This window comes from Jaculus jaculus, chromosome 8, assembly GCF_020740685.1.
Source record: "Jaculus jaculus isolate mJacJac1 chromosome 8, mJacJac1.mat.Y.cur, whole genome shotgun sequence".
Classification (NCBI taxonomy): Eukaryota; Metazoa; Chordata; class Mammalia; order Rodentia; family Dipodidae; genus Jaculus; species Jaculus jaculus.
In genome coordinates, this window is record NC_059109.1 from 34,973,583 (window position 1) to 34,997,574 (window position 23,992).

A 23,992-nucleotide genomic window follows, 5' to 3' on the forward strand; every position below is an offset into this window, starting at 1 on the left:
AAAAGATAATGGGTCCCCAGACATTAGGAAGTGAAGTTGAAAGTCATTTAGATCTCAGGTACTTTCAGCACAATGAAGTATGTGTACGTGCATATGTGTGTGTATTCATTCACTTAGCTTTTTAGGATATATAGCTGTTATATGTTTACTTTAAGTTTACGTTTAGTTTGGGTTTTTAGGATATGAAAGAAAAGGAACTGTATCTTGCTGGTTGAAATGGGTTTCCAAGGGGAACAATTCATTACACAGCCGTAATCTACAAACTATAAACCTATGTTGAAGGCAGCTCTGGGTGCTGCTGTGCAGAAAAATGACATAGTCCCATCAGGTGTTATTTCCAACTAATTGATAATTTAGATGCTTAGTGAACAGAGTTGTTGGTTTACTGTCATTTGAACACAATAATTACTTTTAAAAAGCTATATTTTCAACGTTCATGGTGAGTTTATTTCATGAAGAAAGACTCCATGCCCCTCCTCCCCCCCAAAAAAAACACATGATTTTCCCAGACACTACATAGTGACCATCACTTTGCATTTTTTCTTTTTATCACAGCATACAAAAAAGCAAACAACAGAAACACACTAAAACATACCCTATTACCCTTAAATTAGAAGATTTAAAATAAATCTTGAAGCAGTCTTTTGTTATACTTTGATTCAACTTATTTACAAATTAAATTGCACTTATAAAGATAGTAATATTTCGACTATGGTACTGAGCTGTTTTGCTTTTTTTCTTGTCTTTTATCTTGACATACAACTTTTAAAGCTTTCTTCAATCAGAATCATTCTTTTGAAATCCATTATTATCCACTGTATTTCTAAGCCAGTTTTCTCCTTTATTGCAGAAAAGCTCTATTTCATTATCGAAATGGCACCTGCCTTTTCAGTAAGCAGTATGACACTGCACTCATCAGGACAGATGAAAAGTTAAAATATAAGAAATAGCAGCCAAATCCTTTGGTTCATCTTTTCAAAAGAAGTCAATATAACTCAAATCATTGACAAGTCCATATTTTTGGCTAAAAACCAATCTACCTGGTAGATTACTGATTAAAATACAACACTGCTTTAAAAGTACCACATTCCCATTACCACCTCACTGCTTAATGATGCCATTGTTTCCAAGTGGTTTGATGTGATACAGGGTACAGTAAGGCACAAAGTATATGGGACAAAAAAAAAATTACTTCAGGTCTGTTTTTTTTTTTCCTGCATAATTACTCAAGAAAATGTGTACCGTCTTCAAGATAAAATAACAGAAATACATAGTTTTTGTTATGAAATAACTATACAAAATTTTTAAATTTACACCATCTCAGCTGCCAAAAAAGAGTTAAGAATGATTAGTTTCCCCGTATACATAAAACTTCCTTTCATCAGTAGATTCAAGAAAACGAGGGTTCAAAATGTCCAGCACATAATGGAGAGGATAAAAATTCCCTTCCTCCTCTCCTTCACTCTGACAGAAGACAGAAGCATGTCAGATGTGGACAGTAGTGTATTCTACTTTTATGAAGATCTGAAAGCTGAGTAACAATCAGACTCGGAGGCCACTGGTGAGATGACTGGCTGAAGGACAAATAAGGCACTTCCTGGAGGACAGGCATCCTGGCACTTGTCACGGAGGTGATATGCAGATGTGGCGCAGGTGAAGGACTGTGTGAGGCTCCTCAGAAGCACAAAGGACAGGAACATCTCCACAGCAGGGGAGACACAGCAGGTAGAACACAGAACGCAGAGGTGAAATTCTACACAGATGTAGTCACAAGGTCAGTGGTATGATTGACCTTGTTTTTACTTGACTCTAGTCCTTTAGCAGCATTCATATCATTCCGTAAGTTCTCCACCGTCTTTTTCATGTTCCTTAACTCCCCTGGGTGTGGGGTGGCTCGCCTTAGAAGTGTTCTCTAAAAACAAACAATTGAATGAGTATTTTGGTTTTATTCCATTACTTGTTCATGGTGTGTAGCTTCAAGTTACTAGCATTCCAAAACAAATCTTACAACCTTACAAATTATGGGTTCCAGTAGGATGGTGGGAGCTTTTTAAGTTATGTGTACTTATCACCTGCTCACTGGTAGTGGACAGAGCATGAACAGGTTTCATAGAAGGCAGAATGGCCTTCCATGTATCTCCTAGTATCTGTCTTTCCTGCAGAGACTGGGCCAAGAAGAAGCATTTTTTTTTAGTAGATTCATTGAACGTCAAGTTCAAAGCAGAGTTTGCACTTAGCCCTTCAAGTCTACTCAGGTCAGTGAGGAGACGCTGTACTGAGTTGTCCAGCAGATGTAGTTATAACAGGATGAATTATTTATAGAATAAAATGCATTTGAAAATATTAGTGTGACCAGACGTCGTGGCACATGCCTTTAATCCCAGCACTCGGGAGACAGAGGTAGGAGGACTGCCATGAGTTAGAGGCTACCCTGAAACTACATAGTGAATTCTAGGTCAGTCTGGGATAGAGTAAAACCCTACCTCAAAGAAAAAAAAAAGTGTAAAAGAAAAAAAAAATTACAGCCATAAAAAAAAAAGAATGTAATTATGGGATATGGAGGAAGAAAAAACAATCATTAAAAATTCATAAGTTAAATTTTTATAATACTCTACTATTACCTAAAGCAGTTCTGTAGCCTTGCAGTCCTTGAGGCATAGGAGATTAAGACAACAGGAATCAAGAAAGAGGGACTTCATCTCTGATTTGGCTGCTGTGATGTGTGTGTCATAGTGTTCAAAGAGCATATTCTTTTTTTTTTTTTTTTTTTTTGAGGTAGGGTCTCGCTCTGGTCCAGGCTGACCTGGAATTAACTATGTAGTCTTCGGGTGGCCTCAAACTCACGGTGATCCTCCTACCTCTGCTTCCTGAGTGCTGGGCTTAAAGGCGTGCGCCATCATACCCAGTTCAAATATCTTATTTTTTTTAATAAAGATCATATTATTTCAAGTTAAGTAATGGGGTAGGGCAATATGGTTGTTTGAATGAGATGTCCCCCATAGCCTCATGTATTTTTTAAAATATTTTTATTTTATTTATTTATTTGAAAGTGAGAGAACAAGAGAGAGAGAGAGAGAGAGAGAGAGAGAGAGAGAGAGAGAGAGAGAGAGAGAATTGGGTGCGCCAGGGCCTCCAGCCACTGCAAACAAACTCCAGACGCATGTGCCCCCTTGTGCATCTGGCTAATGTGGGTCCTGGGGAATCAAGCATCAAACCAGAATCCTTAGGCTTCACAGGCAAGCGCTTAACCGCTAAGCCACCTCTCCAGCCCAGCCTCGTGTATTTTTAATGCTTGGTCTCCAGCTGGTGGCAATTTGGAAGGTGAAACCTGGCAAAGGAGATGTGTTGCTGAAGGTGAGCTTTTAGCCCAGCTTCCCCTTTGCAAGAGATCAGCTCATTATTGATGCTTCCCTCCAGCAGCTGTGGCAAGATGTGATGCTCAGCCTCTGATCATGCCTGTCATTATGAAGTTTCCCCTTGAGATTATAAACTGAAATTAACCCTATTTTCCCTATAAGATAACTCTGGCCAGGTATTATGTCCTAGCAACAAGAAGGTAACAATAACAGGCAATTTACAAATTTTTGTATTAGTTAATATATTACGTGTTCATTAGCTCAGAAAGCAACATTTACATATTGCAAATGACCTGTCCAGAAGTTTCAGGATGGATTATATTAGGTTAACAAAATCCTGGATAATCATTATTGAAGCACCAAAAATCTTCTGAATTAACTGCATTCTGAACAGTCTTGAGGTAAGTATTAAAAAGACACTGACTTTGATGTTACTGTGTCATCCCTAATTCCCATTTTGCCTTCTATTACTATAAATGCCTAAAGTCCAACCTGGAAACTGCTAAAATAATAAAGTAAACCACCCTTGGGTTTGGGGCTATAAGCATTCAAGCACTTCTTATGAATATCTCAATTGGTGCAGAGTTTTAAAAAGCTAAAGTAAACCTGTAGAAAGTTCAGTGCTGTCACTGACTTTGAGAGACACTGGATGTCTGAGAGACATGTTTAAGAACAAGACCACGTTCCTGACTTTTGAATGTAAAGTTGTCAAGGTGTTTTTAACTAGGATCACAAAAAGGCTAAGGGTAAGCTGGTTATATGAGGAGGGCAAAGTGTGGTTCTATGTCCCATCCTGACATGTATATGGAGTCTACATGCACAGGCATAAACAGGATGAGGGACAGGAAAAGACTTCATTCATACACACACAAAAAAGTGAGAATTCCCCATTTTAAGGAAACAGTCAGGAGGAGAAACTCTCACAACAAAATAGAAACACCAAAAAATATTTAACTATCAAAAAGTAACAAAACATTCTATTGCCTTATTTAGGAACTATAGAAATGATCCCTGGAAGTATAGTCTTTATTTTCTTATTTAGAATTTTTGACTTAGTAACTAGAAAAATAAATAAATATATGCCTCAATACTAAAAAGCAAAAGAGAAAATAAGACTATATATGAAAACAAAATACTCATGTTAGGTGCCATTCTCAAACTTCTGGATGTCCAAAAAGGCAAAGAATCCCATTTCCATACCATTTCACCATCTTCATCTTTTTCATCTTCCAAAAATCGGATTGCACTGACTCTGTGTACTGCACGGTCATTCCAAGTTTCATCAGAGACGTCATTTACCAAGCTCTCCAGTGCACCACAACGAGGCAGATTCTCTGCAGTGACAAAGAGCATGTCAGCAGCGAAAGCTGGTTTGTATGACTGGAAGAAGCTATGTTGTAATTTAGTTGCTGACTGAACCAATGCATGAGGAGACCTCCTCCACATCAAAACTAAGGAGAGCAAACCATTACTAAGTCTTGGTTTTACTGTTAAAAAATAAAGCAAAAATATATATATTTTTAAAAAGATTGGGAAAAGATATTTTAAATGATGTCTAATTAAAATTTAAATCACAAAAAATCTGCTAGATTAATCTATTTACTGTTCTGTTATAGACTGTTAATAAAGTAACATCTCACATAGTTAATTCCCAATGTTTTCTGACAGTGACAGAGCTGCAGGTATTTGAAACTGGTGTTCTCTTTAGTGACATTCTACCACATTTTCCTCTTAGTCTCTTAAACACTTCTCCAACACAGCCTGGATTGCCAAAGCAGTTTCAGAATGCTCAAGCATGGGGGGCACATTCTCCCACGGAACTCCAGTTCTCTTACCAAAGCCAGCTCTCTAAACATTTTGATGTTTGTGTGAATATTTTTATTTTTAGCACCACAATTACAAAACAAAGATGATAGCTCAAAATAACCCACTGACTTAAAGATCACATGCTAATGGTGTTAACTAACAATGCTTCAAAATACCAGTTGGGGTTTTAAGAGACTACCTTCATAATGAGCACTGAATTTTCATCCTTACTTCAGTTCAAAACCAAAAGGCTGCTTACAAAATTTCAGACACAATAAAGAGATGTAAGTGGCTTTTTCCTATAAGAATCTAGAGGAACATTCCCAGAGGAGCCTCACAATGGCCTCACCTAAGATGACTCTAGGAAAAACAAAAACAAACAAACAAACAAACAAAACAACCCACAAAACACAAGTACACACAGGAAAAGAAGGTCCCACTGTTGACATTAGCTCCCATTCACTGTTGTAACTGTGTGAAAACTGTCGTTTAATAAAATTCACCTGGGCAGGTAGGTTCAGAAGGCAACTGAGGAAGTAAGACACAGGTTAAAATCTTCTCCCCTGTAGTGTGGTCCGTGTCTGTCTGGCATGTGAGTAAAGGCTGAGACTGGTTGTCAGATAACCACAGTGCTTTCAACTTCAAGGTGGTCAGTGATAAAGGCAGATGCCTCAACCTGATATAAAACAAAAAGAGGTGGCACAACCTCAAATGTTATAGAACCAACTCCTGTCCATATAAGTGGGCAGACACTATAAAAGAGCATCTGGAGACTGGGTTCAACATGTTAACAGATGCTATATTTACAGTAAGTTATGCAAACAGTCTTTCTTTTTTTTTAAGTAAGGTGCTTTGCTTTCCTTTACTGCTGTCACCATCTCTTTAGGACCTTAGAACCTCCAAAACCCAGTCGGAAAGAAAACAAGAGGAACTTACAAGACACATTATGAGGTCTTACACTAAGTTTCAACTTTAAAAAGAAAAAGCATAATTGGAATGATCCGGAAACAGAAGATTTGGTGCTCTAAAGGGCCACCTCCCTTGCTGACAGCTGCCGAGGCTGTGGGGTTATATGTTCCAGCACTTCTTGGCATGAGAGGAAGGAGCTGGCTGCAGGGAGGCAGAGTTTAACTCATAGCTGAAACAAAGATTAAATACCAGTTTTCCTTGGCTGCATTTGCTTTCTCTAAGTATTGCACTCAACTCTGATCTTTGTTCTTGCCCTTCCTACTCCTCTGATCTCAGGGTGATAAGAACAATAACATCAGATTGTCTAGTGTCAAATGAAGGAGTCTACATAAGAACATCTTAAGAGTTATAATGTGACATCTAAAGACTGGCTTTATATTTATGCTTGTAAACTTTAAAAAATATTTTAGTCGGGCTGGAGAGATGGCTTAGTGGTTAAGCGCTTGCCTGTGAAGCCTAAGGACCCCGGTTCCAGGCTCGGTTCCCCTGGTCCCACGTTAGCCAGATGCACAAGGGGGTGCACGTGTCTGGAGTTCGTTTGCAGAGGCTGGAAGCCCTGGCACGCCCATTCTCTCTCTCTCCCTCTATCTGTCTTTCTCTCTGTGTCTGTCGCTCTCAAATAAATAAATAAAAAAAATTTAAAAAATATTTTAGTCATTTATTTGAGAGAGAGATAGAGGCAAATAGATTACAACTTGTCAAATCTACTTCACAGATACCACCGTCCCTCAGAAATCATGCACACTGTGTTAACAGTAAACAATGGTGCAGTGGTTCTCAGCTAGGGGATTGCTGGCCCCAGGAGACATATAACAGTATCTGGAGAGATTTTTGTTTGACACAACTGGGAAGGAAGGACAACTACTAGAAAGTGGCTAAACATTCTTCAATGCACAGGACAACCCCCACAGCTAAAAAAGACCTGGCCCAAAATGTCAGTGGTGTCAAGTATTAAGGAAAACATTACTATAAACCAATTTTTTTTTTACCTCTAGGTGAAAAGTTAAATTTGTAAACAACTAAACCTCTGTTAGTATCAGTAACTTAAGGTTACATTAATCAAGTATTTTCACTGTATGAATGACTCTGTTATTACAGATTAGCCATAGAAGTGACTTCATAAGCAATATACATCTACCTCCAGCTAATGTACATGGAAAATTTACCCATACCTTACCAACAAATCATTATTATAGCGTCTGATACTTTTACTATTTTTAAGTGATAGAATTTGAGGAAATACACCAGAATTCTAGATAGAAATATGAAAAGGAGCTGTGCACCAGTATTACAAAACTAAGCTAGATATAGGCATAAACTGGTTAAATTACTTTGCTAAATGAAAGTCAGAGTGGAGCATTAGCAATAAGAGTATTAAACTTTTCACAACAACAGTATGTTTTGCAAAATATTTCTAATGCATTAGTTACAGTGATGAGACAGACTTCTAATAGTTGGCACAGTGGAAGCTGAACCATTCATTCACAAGGCTGGGTGTGGCTCTCAGGAGTGCAGCGAGTGTTCTGTAACTCCATGGGAGTTACGTTCTAAAGTCAATGTATCCATAAGAATTCATTTGTTAAAGAACCCTTAAAAAGACTATTTGTTGCATGATATTTCACTAATGAAGGTCACACTGCATAAGCAATACATATCTTCCAACCCTATGCTCATACTAAGACAAAGTCAGCCAAGAGAATCTAAAGGCAGACTTCCATACACAGAGGTTATTTGTTCATCATGTGGGATAGAAAGTGCAATCTCTTGTACTTACACAAAAATTTATTTCTCCCTCTACTAAAAGGCTGTTGTATATGTATTCAAAACAAGATGGCTAAAGCCATGTTTTTCGAGCACTGTGACAGGAATGCATACATACACATATGCATGTACATTACCGGGCAGGGTGGGGAGAGGGCTGGGTATAGAGCTCAGGGACAGAGCACTGGCCTAGCATGCCCAACACATTATAGAATGAAACATTTAAAACTTTTCCCATTGTTTTTTGCAAACAGGAGTTAAGCTAACATCTGATATTTATTTATTTATTTAAGAGAGAAAGAGAGAGAGAGAATGGATGCGCCAAGGCCTCCAGCCACTGTGAACAAACTCCAGACATATGTGCCACCACATGCATCCGGCTTATGTGAGTACTGGGGAATCGAACCTGGGACCTTAGGCTTTGCAGGCAAGTGCCTTAGCTACTAACCCATCTCTCTAGCCCCCAAGCTAACAGCCTCTAAATGTTACAATTTCAAGTGACTGGTGAGGAGGTCAGTCAGCATTTTTGTCTTTCTTAGTCACAATAGTACAAGAAAACCTCAAGACTTGAACCGGCACCAAACTAGTTACTAAAATATGACATCATAACTCCTCAGGCTAATAAATAGCTTCCCAGCTGAGTATTACAGCAAACGCATGCATAAAAGTCTAAAAATATCACTAAAAAATAACAGGTTTCAAGGATGAAAAGCTGGATCATCAACTTAAAATCAATTACTAGATTCTATAACAACAGGTTTTATAATCACATTGCAACTCAGATTAATGAGTTATCTACAATAAATGAACAAAAAAGGCAAGTAAAATGCCAACTTTGCTATGGATGCTACTGGCCAAGTTTGCACAACACTCCAACTTGTTCTCAACTGTGTCTTGAACAAAAGGCCCTGTCCCTGCATGCTAATTCTGAAGACCAGACCTAGCCTCTCATGACTCACTGTGGCCTGAGGACAAAACGAAGACATACTCTCTGGTTTAACTATCGCCGTTACAAGTCAGAAGAAAGATAAAAATATATCCCTACTTTCAGAGGCATGAATACCCTATCTATATGTATGAAAATTGTCAATAAAAAAGTTAAAAAAAGAAAAAATATACTTTTGATTTGTTGTGTTTTATATACTACTGAATAACCGGAATCAACACAAGAAATCTCTTGTTGTATTTGTACATCTCTAAGTTCTATTTAAGATCTCCTGGGGTGGGGGCACAGTCCGTGGTTATTAAACCAACAAATAAGTAAACTGCAAGCCTGTGCTTTTTTGTTGCGCCTATGATCAATTCAGCCCTCAGAAATACTACAGTAGGGCTGGAGAGATGGCATAGCAGTTAAGCGCTTGCCTGTGAAGTCTAAGGACCCCAGTTCGAGGCTCGATTCCCCAGGACCCACGTTAGCTAGATGCACAAGGGGGCACATGTGTCTGGAGTTCGTTTGCAGTGGCTGAAAGCCCTGGTGCGCCCATTCTCTATCTGTCTCTCTATCTGCCTCTTTCTCTCTCTGTCACTCTCAAATAAATAAATAAATAATCTTAAAAAAAAATACTACAGTAACTGATCAGCCAAACTTATTCTATAACTAAGCATACCCTACTGGCTAATGTAACATTAACCTATCCCTGAATACTACTTATAATTTAATGTCTCATTTGCTTTTTACCCTCAACTAGAACATTTTAGCTTTAAGAAAAGCTTTCCGCAGTGATTAAATTTAAGCTGGGTGTGGTGGTACATACCTTTACTCCCAGCACTTGGGAGACAGAGATAGGAGGATGACTGTGAGTACAAGGCCAGCTGAGACTACATAGTGAATTCCAGGCCATTTGGGGCTACAGCAAGACCCTACCTTGAAAAAACAAACAAACAAATAAACAAACAAAAAGCTCTTTAAGTTTAGAACATGATTTGAAAAACAAAATTAATTATATCAAAATCCTCATCTCCATCTTTCTCCTACTATTTACTATTGATATTTTGTTACACTGTACAGATGAGGTTTGGTTTTAGAAAATAATCTGAATGCTATACAATTCAGCATTCACTTTTTTCACTCAGTATCAAGAATCTACATGTGATGACACACACACAAAAAAAATCTCTCTCTCTTGTTTTGTTGAAGTAGGGTCATGCTCTAGCCAGACTGATCTGGAATTCACTATGTAGTCTCAGAGTGTCCTTGAGCTCATATCGATCCTCCTACGTCAGCCTTCCAAGTGCTGGGATAAAAGGTGTGCACCACCATGCCTGGGGAAAAAAAAATCTCATTTTTGAATACCTAATATTTCAAAGCTTTTAAAATTTACAAAAGATTGATTAGGACATATGCATGTTCAAGAATTAACAATATAAATTCATGTCTTCCAATATGGCCAGAGCCAGGCCACATGTATGCCCATTTCTCCTGCTGCAGGCAGGAAGTGGGAAATCAAAGCACTTCACAGGCTCTAGCAGCTCCTGCAAGGATTCCTTCAGCAGAAGTTCAACATTTAGTCCAAATCTATTCTAACTTTCCTGCAACCACTTAATGGCATTAGGAATGTAGTAAGATATCCTGAAAGCAGTAACCTTTAAAAAAGGTGAACATTCTCTGAAGCAATAACTCACCTCCAGATTCCATCTTATTTAGCTTAGATGTCTATGATCCATTAGCAAAAATGAAAAATGATGGCTTATGTCTGAACTCATCACCACCTAATCAGTAAGTGGGAGTCAGTTTCCCATCACTCTTCACACTGCTGGCCTAGAAAATCACTGACCAGGGTTCCTGGTTGAATACTTTCTCTCTTATCTATCCATCTCACATTCAAAAGCAATTTTAAAATTCCTGTTGCAGATAAAACCTGTGATATAGCACTTTGCAGTGTCATGCTGTTCATTCTGCAAAGCCATTAACCTTTTCATTCTGTCAAGGATTTGGCAGGCATCTATTATATGCTAGATACTATGACAGGAAAAGTGATGCAACGACACAGAACCAGGTTTTCTCAAGCAACCATTCTAAGGGGAATTGTTTAGATTCAGGCTGAGGAAAAGTTTCATAGAGTAAACAAAGCATGGGTGATGAAGAGCAAAAATAGAAACAGGGTCTTAGAGAAAGAATAGCTTGTGTGGGCTTCAAGGGAAGAAAGTACACTTGACATTGGGAATGCTGAAATGAGCTCAGAATGTCTGAGACAAAGTAATAGTCAACAAAAGCGAGGCATGGGTGCTGTCATAAAAGCTGGTAAGTGACTCAGAATGTGAAGAATGATGCTGCCATGTCATGAGGAAGCCACTATGGTGGCTCTTAACTGCATTTTGAATCATTTGGATATACTGACCTAAAGATGTCCCTGTGATCACACTTTTTAAAATAAATTCACAGGGTTCTGAGTCACTAGCACAAAATATCAAGGTTAAAAGTTAGTTCAGCCAGATACAGTAGTGTGTGCTTATGGCCCTAGCTTCTTGCAAAGCTCATGCAGGTGGACAACTCAAGTACAGTCTCAACATATGCCCCACAGTGAGATGTTTTCACAGGAAAATTTAAAAAATTTAAAAAAAGATAACAAGCTCACACTACTTCAAACTGCTCAAAATGCAGAAGCTTCTTCTGACCTAGTAGGTAGGCAGCTATAAAATCTCAGGGAGAGCTCATGTCCTCTTTTCAGCTCAGGGCTCTTTTCCTTATACCATGAGACATCTAAGAAGCATTTCACTTCAAGTGCTCTATGCTCAGGTTGTCACTAGCTCAATCACCCCAGTTCCTATTACAAGTGTTCTGCAGCCTGGGTTATCCAGTGGAGTACAATGCAAGGCTGCAGAGATGGATGACAAAGACAGGGACAAACACACAATTATTTCCTTAAGCAGAGCAAACAGCCATTCTTACCTGTTCCCTGCCACATCTAGGACACGAAGTTCTGTCGCCTGTGACACCTCTGCAGGTATTCGAGTTAGTCTATTGTCACGTACACAGAACACAGTGAGGCTACAGCAACCACCAATCTACAATGTAAAAAAAAAAAAAAAACAAACCATACATTTTTCCATTTTTGTGGAGTGATGTAGGATAAAGTGGGACAGGGCATTTTGTTCAAGCAGCAAGAAAAAGACATAAAATATATAATTTTAAATTTCACTTATGACCACACATGATCAATTTATATCATACAAAATGTTAAGCAAAACCTATTCTAGCTGGGCATGGTGGTGCACACCTTTAATACCAGCACTTGGGAGGCTGAGGTAGGAGGATCACTGTACTAAGAGTACATGGTGAATTCCAGACCAGCCTGGGAAACAGCAAGAAATTACCTTGAAAAAATGAAAAACTGAAACAAACAGATAAATACAACATGTTCTAAATTAATTGATAAAATAAGCAATACAGTTCAAAGCTGTTATTTGGGAAAAGAAGTTACTTGCTCATATCTAATGTAGCTGTATATGTTTAATGCTAACCAAACTACATATGTCCAGGTACATATTATTTGGTCATAAGGGAGTTTAGCAAGTCTACTTTTAAAAATTAGGCCAGGGACAGTGCTGATACTGACACGCACAGCTCAAAACCTGCCTATTAACTTCAGCGTTCTAGCTTTAAGAAAAAGGGCGGCCCATAATAAGCACACTAAGGACTGGCTGGCGCTGTATGGCCTCTTTCATGGGTGTGAGATCTTGAACTGCCGCCATAGTCCATGTTGACCTGGCACTCCTTAGCCACTATTTATGGAAATCCATTTTTTCTCAAGGTGTGAAAGAGGAGACCCAACAAAGGCACATAAACTGATGGATTTCAAACAAAGGGTCAGAGGCAAAAACAGCACCAAACTGCCTTTCCAGCTACTGGTTTAGGACAGGTGAGGTTATGCAGAAGTCTTTCAACTAAGACTACCTGTCTGTCTAAACATGCTAGAGGAAAACAGCTCAGCATTCCTACCATTTTCTAAATCAGACTTAATTTAAAAGTATTTTTATAACAAAATTTTGGCCTTACAAATCCAATTCACCTAGTAGAGTAACAAGATATGGTTAGTTCCAATCTCTACTACCTGATAAGAAATTATTGCAATAACCACCTTGTAAAATTGAGGGATAAATATAGGATTTGGAATGATATAAACCTATGCACAGAAGTGGGAGGAATCTGTTAAGATTATACATACATTAATTGGTACCATATGTATTTTGATAGCTTTTTGTCACACGAATTGATTTGATAAATCACTTTTCCTATCCAATATAAAACAAATACTATCTTAGCAAAAAGTGACACTAGTAAATATATATATGTTAATATTCTAGCTATTATCTGCTGTTAAATTAACAATAGCATATAAATCAATATGTGGCTCCACACTAAAATCTATTTTCTTTTTTAAAGTAAGCAATTCAAAGGTAACTGCACTCTGGTCTTTAAAACAGAGTATCAACAGAGTTCAATGATTCTCTGAATAAACTGGCTGTAGCTCTTAGACTCATAAAACCTGAAGCAACAGGAAGGAAAAAAACAACTTGATCCCAAACACAACATTCTCCACAACTCCATACAGCATTAACTCTTCTGATCCTTGCTTTCGTCACCAGAACAGGCTCATGAAGGAATCTATTCATGTCTCTCTGACACATGGAAAAATATTATTCTCAGGCTTCCCGTGACAGGAAGAGCAAGAGACTTGAATCTTCAATGATGTCTAAATACTCCTTGTTCACTCATACATATACTTAATGTGTATATAATAATCTAAAAAAACAGAGCAAGACTTTATGAAAATGCTAGTTATCTTCCTGCATAGTATTTTATTTCTTCAAGAACATAAGGATTTCAAAACAAGACATTTCATCATAGACTAAACTATATATAAAAGAAAAATAAACACATATAACACACAGGACTGGGCCAGGGAGACACCTCAATGGGAAAAGGCTTGTATTACAAGCATGAGGATCTAAGTCTAATGCCAATATTCATGTAAAAATGCTGGGTATGGCAGCATATGTCTGTATTCACAGTGCTGGAGACGAAGAGATAAGACGGGTACCTGGAACTCACTGGCCAGCCAGTCTAGCCTAATTGGTTAGTTCCAGGCCAAAAGGGATAATGTGTCAAAAAAAAAAAAAAAAAAAGGTGGATGTGTTCCTAAGGATAGTACCTGAAGTTTTCCTGTTTTCCACTGTGCACATGCACCTACATATATGAACACCAACACCCACATAAACACTACCCACATCACATATACCTACAAAGAAAAATGGGCTAGCATGTGTTTCTAGTCACATGAAAAGCACCCAGATACACCGAAAGCTAATATTTTGTATCCTAGTAAAACTGATTTATTTACTGTGCTCAGCTCAAATTAGTTAAATGTACTCTAAACATTCCATAAAACCCTAATACAGTACCCTAGAAAAGATTACCATTGTACCAAATGTTGGCTTGATTTCACTCAGATGATTAGGGACACTATGAAGCAGAAGGGATCAAAGTCCTGATCTTCTGAGGACTAATACTAGATTATCCCTGATGGGGTTAGGTAGTTCTGACAAAGATCTCCTCATGGGAAGGGATGCCTAAAGATTCCAATGGGGTACCATTCTTCACCCCATCCAGCAGAGGCACTTGTATGAGGTCTGGGTGCAGTGTGAGCCTAGGAGGAAGAGGAAGTCTTTTAGGCTAGTCTTTGGCTGAGGCTGGAGACCATTCTTGCACAGTAAGAGATAGGCTTTAATCTGTACCCAAACAAGGCAAACAAAACGTCAGGCTTGGTGGCATACACCTTGAACCCCAACACTCAAGAGGCAAAGACAGGAGAATCACTGTGAATTCAAGGCCAGCCTGGAACTACCGAGTGAGTTCCAGGTCAGCTTGGGCTAAAGTGAGACCCTATCTCAAAACACAAACACACACAAACACACACACACACACACACACACACACACACACACATACACAGAGAGAGAGAGAGAGAGAGAGAGAGAGAGAGAGAGAGAGAGAGAGAGAGAGAAATAAGGAGAAGAAGGCAGCAAACAGATAAAATAAGTTATTTGCATGATAAGCTTATGGACAATAACCTTTAGGAAGGCATAAAGAGTACACACTGATGTGATTCTGGGTTGCCTACCTTGTCTTGAAACTGCCCACTATCTTACTTATTTGTTCAGTGTTCCTCCAGCTAGACTATGTGAACATTTTCAATTTGCATCCTACTCATGTTACATGGTTTAAAAAATCAATTAAAATAGATTGGAGTGAATACTAAAAGTTCACAACAAGTTAATATTCATAAGTACTTGAGGAAAATGGTGTGAACTACCATTTTAGTGTGTGAGCCATCTACTGTATGTGTAGTCCCATTTCCTCCCACATTTTCTTTTCTACTTTAGTCTCACATCCATTTGAGATGTGAAGGGGTAAAAAGCAACTGTGTTCAAGAGCCTCTTAGGACCTCTGGGCTGTCAAAGTAAGAAGTGTGACCTCCCGATCTCTAGCATCTATGGTGTTTGGAAAACAATGCCAACACATGGCATTACAAAGTATTCTAGGGAGGCTTAATTACACTAAAGCACAGGTTGTCCTAGGCAAACAGTCTCAGACAAATAGCATGGCAGCCAGCAAGTTATGTACAAAGTTGGTGTTTAGAAAAACTTATTAAACAGCCAAACCGGAAATTGTAACAATAATGAATAAGAAATCATTATAGATGTGAGGGGGGAATGCAGTGCAGTAGAAGCAGCAGAAGCTTTGAGATCACATGGATACAAGTCAGCAGTTAGTTTAGTCATGTTTTGTGAGTTTGAACATGGTTACTTTAACCAAAAGTAAAAATGAAACCACATATATAATTTAGTGCCAATCATACAACTTAGCTTAATGTGGCTGCCAAATAAATGTGGCAGCTATTGTATTTTCAAGAAATCCAAATGACACATCCAGTCACCACCCGGGTATGCACTGTACTCCTGGAAGTGTGCGAGTGCGGGCTTCTCTTCACTGCTCGTAGTTTTTAAAACAGTGACAGTTTACATGGCCATTACTAAAGGACTGACAAGAGCTTATTTTTATATTGCCCACATATCTCATCTATGTGTTGTTTTTTCTTTTGGTTACACAGAAGAATTGAAAGGCTCTTTGGTAATCATCAGGATAAAATGTCTATATACTTAGATATTCTGGGAAGCAGAGTCACTGAATATCTTATTACCAGTTATGTAAGAAACTGGTATTTTTATACTTCCCTTAAACCACTAATAGCACCTTCCCAGAATACAAAGGGCTTAAAGTTGGATTCCCTAAGAATTATAAAATAAAGCTGAGAAGATTAGTTTAGCTGTTTTATGTCTGTGTTAAATCAAAATGGTGCTGTCCACTGTTTGGCAGTGATCTAGCACCCCCCCCACACCCTTAGGCAGGCATGACCTGTAGAAGACCACCAACCCTTTACTGAGTGAACTTTACTCAATATTGGCTATCTGTAGTTTACATTAACCTGGGGAAACAGACTTCATGACTCAATAAAAACCTTTGCCAGTCAGCTTTGTTTTCTTATATTCTGTTTTACAAATACCTGCCCAACATGGGAAAGAATTTTCATTTTCTCTCAGTATCATCCTTCCAGTACTTGCAATAAAATGGAACATACATTTCACTGACAAAAATGAAACTTCAAGCTACCATCAACTGTGGGCTACAAGAGGGCCTACACCTACTAAATTCTCTTAAAAAAAAAAAAAAAAAGTAAGGGTTATCTCATTTGTCCTGGTGCTAACTTACTCTACGTTGGAGAATCTGCTTCTCTTTTTCAGATAGATGTAGATCCTAAGGAGAGAGCCACCCAATCATACCTCAAAAGGGCCCTGGCTGAAACTAAGAAAAGTTGGTGAAACAAGCAAGGGTGCTATTTTACTGGTGAACCAGGTACCAGCACAAGGGTGAAGGAGATCAACACAGAGAAAAATCAACTCCTACCAAATCAGATATCCAGAGACCCAGAGAGAGGCCCCCAACACCTCATCACTGAAGCAGACCAAAAGTGAACCCAACATGGCTCAGGGAAATTTTTCGGAAGAGGGGGCGGAAAGAATGTCAGAGCCATATGTTGGGACATGATATGCAGAGACATTTATCCTACCAGTAACTGTGGGCTAACTCCACAATGCATGACCCATATACCTCAACAAGGAGGGGAAAGGGGAGGGGGTAGGTCATGGATGAGACTAATAATGGTACCAAACTGACTGTATTTGCTGAATATAAAACTAATTAATAAAAAAAAAACTTCAAAATAATCTGAAATTCAAGCTGGACAAAAATAATACAGGTAATTTTATGATCCTTTCATTATCTGTGTTGTATTGTTAAAATGTTCCCTACTGACCTTATAAATATTCTGGAAATTATGACTTTGAGATTTCTTAACTTATTAAGCTACTGACACCAAAAAATCCTTTAGAAGCTATGGACACTGCTTTTCATGTAAACTGCACCAAGTAACTTATTCTGGCTGGAAAATAAAAACCATGCATACAAAAGAAAGCACACTGAAAGAAAATTACAGAAATTCTACCATACTAGGTCAGTCAGAACTAGCATAAAAGCACTATCTTCCACATTACTATAATATATTTATGGTTACATGAAATTAGGACTAACACCAAGATCTTCACCATCAAGAACATGTTCCCATGCCATTACATTTGATAACTGCTTTCCTCTACACATACTTAACAGTCTAGTGAACATGATGCCCATGTTGGATGTTGCTAGTTAATTTTGCTATGTCTTTGATGTATGGTCTTGGGAAAATTACTTAATCTCTTCCAGTCTAATTTAAGGATCTGTTGGCTGTTGATAATTTTACTTACACTACAGAGAACTGTTGTGAAACCTGGGTAAGAATAAGCATAAATCATTTGTCACAAAACCTCATCCGCGATAGCTGTCTTTCTACATATATACATTCAGCAGAGTCTGAGCCCATGTGAGGTATTTCTGGATGTACTGGATATGGTCCCTGGAAAGTGTTAGTTCCTCCTATACAGAATGTGAGAAATATACTTGCATACCATTCTTAATGTATATCTAGAGATATTTTCTTAGGAAACATTCCCAGAAGTAGAATTGCATATGGTATACATATGTTTTTAAAGTTTTTATCAGTATTGCTATATTCCTTCCAAAACAGGTCCTAATAACTTATATTTACATAATAAGATATACTTTTCCCCATATTTGTCAGCACTTAAGCATTTAAATATAAATCTGAAAAATATGACAGTTAAAAATTCTTTAATATATTGCTGTTTTTCTTTTGTGAATCACTTGTCTACATTGTGGTTGATACATCCTTTCCTCAGTGAATAAAAAAACAATTGCTAATAGAGCCATTTAGGATAGAAAAATCTTCCTGCTCTCAAGTTTCTACCTTCTTATAGATGAGAAATCTAACTTCCAAGTAGATCCATCAATTCTTTCTTTGATGATTTATTTCCTCTTTCCCTCTTTTTTTTTTTTTTTTCCTTCAAGTTAGGGTCTTGATCTAGCTCAGACTAACCTGGAATTCAATATGTAGTCCCAGGGCAGCCACAAACTCACAGCAATCCTCCTACCTCTGCCTCCCAAGTGTTGGGATTAAAGGCATGCGCCACCATGCTTGACTTTATTTCCTCTTTCAAATTCAGGAATGCCTTCTCTGTCTCCAAACTCTACAGTCAACTGTATTTTATTTTTAATATATTTAGGTTCTATAATACATCTATTATTAATAATTTCGTTTACAATAGAATCTTACATTAAAACAATTTTAATGTGTAATACAAAGGCAGAAAGCAATCTACAAATGAACACTCTATCCTTACAGATGTTTGTTAACACCATAATAATATTTATAGGGAATTAATATTTTCAAGTAGCCTGAACTAAAAAACAAACAAAAAAAAAGCTCTCATGATTGATCTCTAAATTCTTTCTTACACCATTTGACCAAATTACTATGACATAGTTGGGGTATCTTTCATTTTGATGCAATATAGACACAAATAAAACAAAAAATACATCCCTTGACTCTAAACTGAGGTATATGCTCAACTTCTTAGTCAGGAGGTTATTTACAGGTAACACTTGGCTAGGGAATATTCTGAAGTTACTGTTCTTATTCATCAGACCCATTATCTCTCCCTCTCCTTCTTGCTCTCTCTCTCTCTCTCTCTCTCTCTCTCTCTCTCTCACATACACACACACACACACACACACACACACACACACACACAGAGAGAGAGAGAGAGAGAGAGAAACATACACATATACTCACCCTGACTCTCTACCTAGGCATGAAACATAATACTACAGATTATCTTCTCCTTAACCCTGTCTTCCATCAGAAATAGGAGTTCTAAAGGACTTTCCCTCCCAGCATATATACTCAAGGAACAGGATGAAAAATAAAAGCATAAGTAAGTGGATTAGAAACTCAGAAGCATGCCATATGTCACAATGAAGCAAATCTAGCCTTCTCACTGGAACTAGAGCCGTGCCAACAAACCATTATTCAGTGATAGGTGAGTTAACAAGTGATGCATTTCAGAATTTCTGAGTAACTTGAAATGTAATTCAAAGAAAAGCATTCTTTTGTGAAAGCATAATTTGGACAAATGTGAAAAACACATAAGGTTCAGGCCATGCACTTAAAAAAAATTTAAAATAGAAGCCCAATACCTTACAATGAAGAACAGACATAGCAGACTGTCAACTGAATCTTCATGCATTTAAGAAGCAAAATGGGAGTTAAAAATGCAAATGTGGTCTGAACAATACTTACAAGATGGAAAATTTACCTGACTTTTCTAAAATTCCAAGCAGCTAACAATTAAGAAAACAAAAGACATTCATTGATTTTTATGTGTTTACTACAAATAACGGCACAAAACACAAATGGGATATATTATTGTGACCCACAAGATACAAACATCTTTGTTCAGTCATGTGGAATATAAATGAAAGACATTTGGCTATAGAATAAGGAACTATGACAAAAATCCAACAAGATATACAGTATTATCAAAACAAAATAAGAGAAGGAAAAGCTAAAACATACAAGAAACTTTATTAGCACACTAAGCCAATGATAATTAATACAACTACGAATTTTGGACACAGAGAAGTTGAATTGCTTTTCATCTCAGCTTAGATATGACATTTATATAACTAACTGTCCAAGAAAAGGTAACAAATGAGGAAAGTACAGGATTTGTCAAGTAGTACCAGACATAGAGACAAAACTAGCATGTGCACAAACACACAGTCACAGGAATGCTACACTTGCTACACAGAGACTTGCAACAAGATAGTGCTCCCCAGACCACTATGTTGTGACAACTGGTGGGACAAACTTGGTGATTGTGGTGGTTTGAATGTATGTCCCCTGTAGACTCAGGTATTTTAGATTAAGCTTCCTACTTAAGTCTACAGCAGCCTGCTGGAAGAGGTATGTCACTGGAGGCGGATCTTGACTCCACCCCTACGGTGAGTAGAGAGCCACTCTGAGCTCTAGCTATGCAAACTTGTTGGGTATTGTTTTTTCTCTCTCTGATGGAGATGCATGCTAGAATGAGTAAGCTTCTTCTTGCCATGATGAAGCTTCGCTTGGAATCAGTACGTCTGAAATGAACCCTCCCATAAGCTGCTTCTGGTCAGATGTTTGTGCCAGCAACAAAAAAATAACTGTAACAGTGGCTTAGATATTGAGACAAGCATTTAAAACATTTCTGCTGGGTATTTCAAACCGTGACCCATTGCAGAATTGACCAGATGTGCTCAGTGAGTTTCCTATCCTGGAATATGAGTAAGAGTAGGGGTAAAGATATTCTAGAAAAGATCCTGTTGCTGAAAATCAAAATACTTTCTCTCTTTTCAAGAGGCTGAAAAAAAAATGGTACAAGTTTCATTTTCCTATAAGACTCTGGATGTTAGAAAACCAATCACAATTTCTCAGAACATGGATAAAATGTGCTATCTCAAATGCTTTAACGCTAAAAATATTTTTAAAAAAATACGCAGGCATAGCAGGTAGCAGGTATAACCCTCAAACCAGAAACACTAGGCAAGTCTCAATAATTTAATTTAAAAAAATAGTCATTGCCAGAATGATGGTAATAATTTCATAACAATAAACTTCTAAATTTCTTGTCTAGAATGTATTTGGGGACAAAATCCATGGGAGGACCAGGGAAATTGTGAGAATAGAACTTCCTAGATACTGAAATTAAACTCAAAAATGTTCTCTTTAGCATTTGCTTTGAAACACTCCCATGCTGTATTATTTTTCTAAAATGCACAGAATAGAGGTAATTTGGCCTTTCCTTACTGAACCAAAATGTGGCCCAATATCACGGTAACAGCTAAAATGGGCAGATTAAAGCTGAATTACTTGACTTGCCCTCTTTTTTTACTGGCCAATCACTGTTTATTTGAGAGCGACAGAGGGAGAAAGAGGTAAAGAGAGAGAGAGAATGGGCATGCTAGGGCCTCCAGCCACTGCAAACGAACTCCAGATGTGTGTGCCCCCTTGCACATCTGGCTAATGTGGGTCCTGGGGAATTGAGCCTTGAATTGGGATCCTTAGGCTTCACAGGCAAGTGCATAATACCGCTAAGCCATCTCTCCAGCCCAAGGCCAGTCACTTTTGAAGTCTGGTTCCATCCTGGCTATGTGAGTTATGAGCAAAAGACTCACTGACCTCAGTTTTCTCATCTATAAGATGAGAAAAACATCATGACTTCAAAAGCTATTGTGAGCACCCAGTGAGTTAACCTACTTGAAAACATACAGTACTGTTCTTAGCACTAAAGGGGGAAAAAAAAATAACAAATCTCTTGTGGTTCTGTGTCTAATCTATTACTTGTCTACAAGAACTACTCAGCAAAATAAAATCAGTGTTCAGAGTAGCAGCTGTGTTTTGTTATATTGCTTACAGATTAGAACAAACATGTTTTGTTAGCAGAATTTTAGTTGTGTCCTAGTTTGGCTGAGATATAGACTTGAGTATTTGTGCTATAGACAGTTATATTTAGATGTCATTGCTCATATTTGGGGTATGCTGGGCTATAAATGTGCCATATTTATGATCCATTTAAGAATGTTGGTCATCCTACCAAGAGATGACTGAGCACTCTGGACACAAAACCAAAATAAGAGGAAGCCAAGCCAAGCTCACACACTGTGCCAAGGCACTAGGAAAGTAAGTGGCCCTCAAGTGAGGCTGGTTAGAGCCAACCTTGAAATTACTTCAAGACAGAGATATCAGAAAGGGTCAAAACAGATCATGACACACAGAGAATTTTCATGTGTAATCTTAGTAAGAGGGAAATTGTACCAAGAGCCAATTTCTTTTTTGGGGGGGGGAGGACACAAATTAGCCAAAATCTTGCCCTGTGCTATAATAAAACGCAAGTGAGTAGTAGCCTTTTCAGTACAGCTCTCCTATCTCCGAGTAAAAAGTAAACCTTTTTAAAAGGTACTAAAACACCTCATTCCATCTACTGTGGGTTTCCTCCTCAGTCAGTATGCCTACCTCCTCTGACAAAATTTACATGCCTCCTAAGAACATGCAACTACTCTTCATGGAGGGTACTAGTCTCTTCACTGGCTTGGATCACTACCAAGAAAACAAACAAACAAACAAACAGTTTTCCCTGTAGCTCCTCACCGACCTCTCTCTATAAGTATTTATTCCTTTATGAAGATGTCATTCTATTCATTTGAGTCCTTAACTTGGCCCACTGCACATCCCTGCCCATAAATGGGGTTGCATGAAAATCTGCTTTTATAATTACAACGGCTTATGGGATAATTTCATTTCTTGCTAAATATAACAGTTAAACACCAAATCCATTTTCTGTCAGCAGTGTTGTCATTTTATGCACATCAAGTCAAAATGTCAATTTCATATTTAAAATATTGATTCATCTTTCTTAACTCTTCTTAATGTTACTAATAGTTATTCTTCAATGCAGTTCCTCTAACCAGCTCTGTACTCATACACCTTTATAACAACTTTGACATTCTGATCTCTTAGGTATCATTACTGTAATTGTTACTAGATTATTTCTCTAACAGTACATACCTCTTTTGGTAAAGACACTAATTTATTCCTGTCTGCGTTCAAGTTGCTCAACTTCTTAAGCTTTCCAATGCTCTTAGGTAAAGTCTGTTAAAATAATATTTCTGTTACTAATATATTTTTGACATGGTTCACATAAAAGCAATTATTTACAAGGACTTAAAGCAAAAGAAGCAATATTTTTTACTAAATAATAGAAATTTATAATGGTCCACTTGGAAAAATATAATGAAATATTCTATATTAATGAAGTGAAAAAACAGAGACCTAGAACGGGAACATACCAGTCAGGAAATAAACATGTATGTACACAAAACAGTGAGAAGCCACACCCACAAGATTTATTCTTACTCTACCCACATATTCAAGAAGAACTGTACCAGGCTGGTGGCTTTGATACCCAAATACTCAGGGAAAGAATCAGGCCTCCTTGATTAATCTTGGTGTTTGCAGAAGTGAAACAGAGAAGAGGCCTACTAAGTTCTTGTGTGACCTGTATAAGCAGAAGAACTCCCCAGTAAAGGAACAAAAGGCTACTTTGAATCCTAGCAACAGAGCAGCACAGCCCCTTAACTGTGGGATGAACTATAAGAACAAACTGTAGGAATGAATAATGCAAATAAAACACAGGAATAAATTATGAGAAAGAGCTGTGGAAATATTTCCTATGAACCTTACAAATAACTATTCTCATATTGCTGTGAGATGCTAAATCCTAACCTGTAACTTGCCCTAAAGTTAATCTTGCAACTATTGAAACAATGTGACAAGGTTTACCCTGTCTCAGTGTACCTTGGGTATGAATGGCACAGACGGCCAACATTGACAAGCAATGTTTAGAGATGCTGACTGATCTTAAGCTGTGATCTTTGGCCAACTTCTTCAGGGGTCTGGCTGGACTCTCGACTCAGAGTAAGCATACATGCCTAAGAAGTGTATGAAACTTATAGCACCATAGCATGGAACACGAGGTCAGTAAATAAGAGC

General features: G+C 37.9%; 1 protein-coding gene across 1 annotated transcript in view; it reads right to left on the minus strand.

The window, feature by feature from the left end:
* Positions 1-424: 424 nt before the first annotated feature.
* Positions 425-23,992, minus strand: part of Lrrc1 (leucine rich repeat containing 1) — a 158,707-nt gene continuing 135,139 nt past the window's right edge. Inside the window, exons 10-14 of the mRNA XM_004668186.2 lie at positions 23,009-23,092; positions 11,782-11,897; positions 5,666-5,838; positions 4,557-4,690; positions 425-1,912 (exon numbers count right to left, since the gene is read on the minus strand). Of these exons, the coding sequence (XP_004668243.2) occupies positions 1,754-1,912; positions 4,557-4,690; positions 5,666-5,838; positions 11,782-11,897; positions 23,009-23,092 (666 nt within the window). The 3' untranslated portion in view covers positions 425-1,753. The remainder of the gene's footprint in view (positions 1,913-4,556; positions 4,691-5,665; positions 5,839-11,781; positions 11,898-23,008; positions 23,093-23,992) is intronic.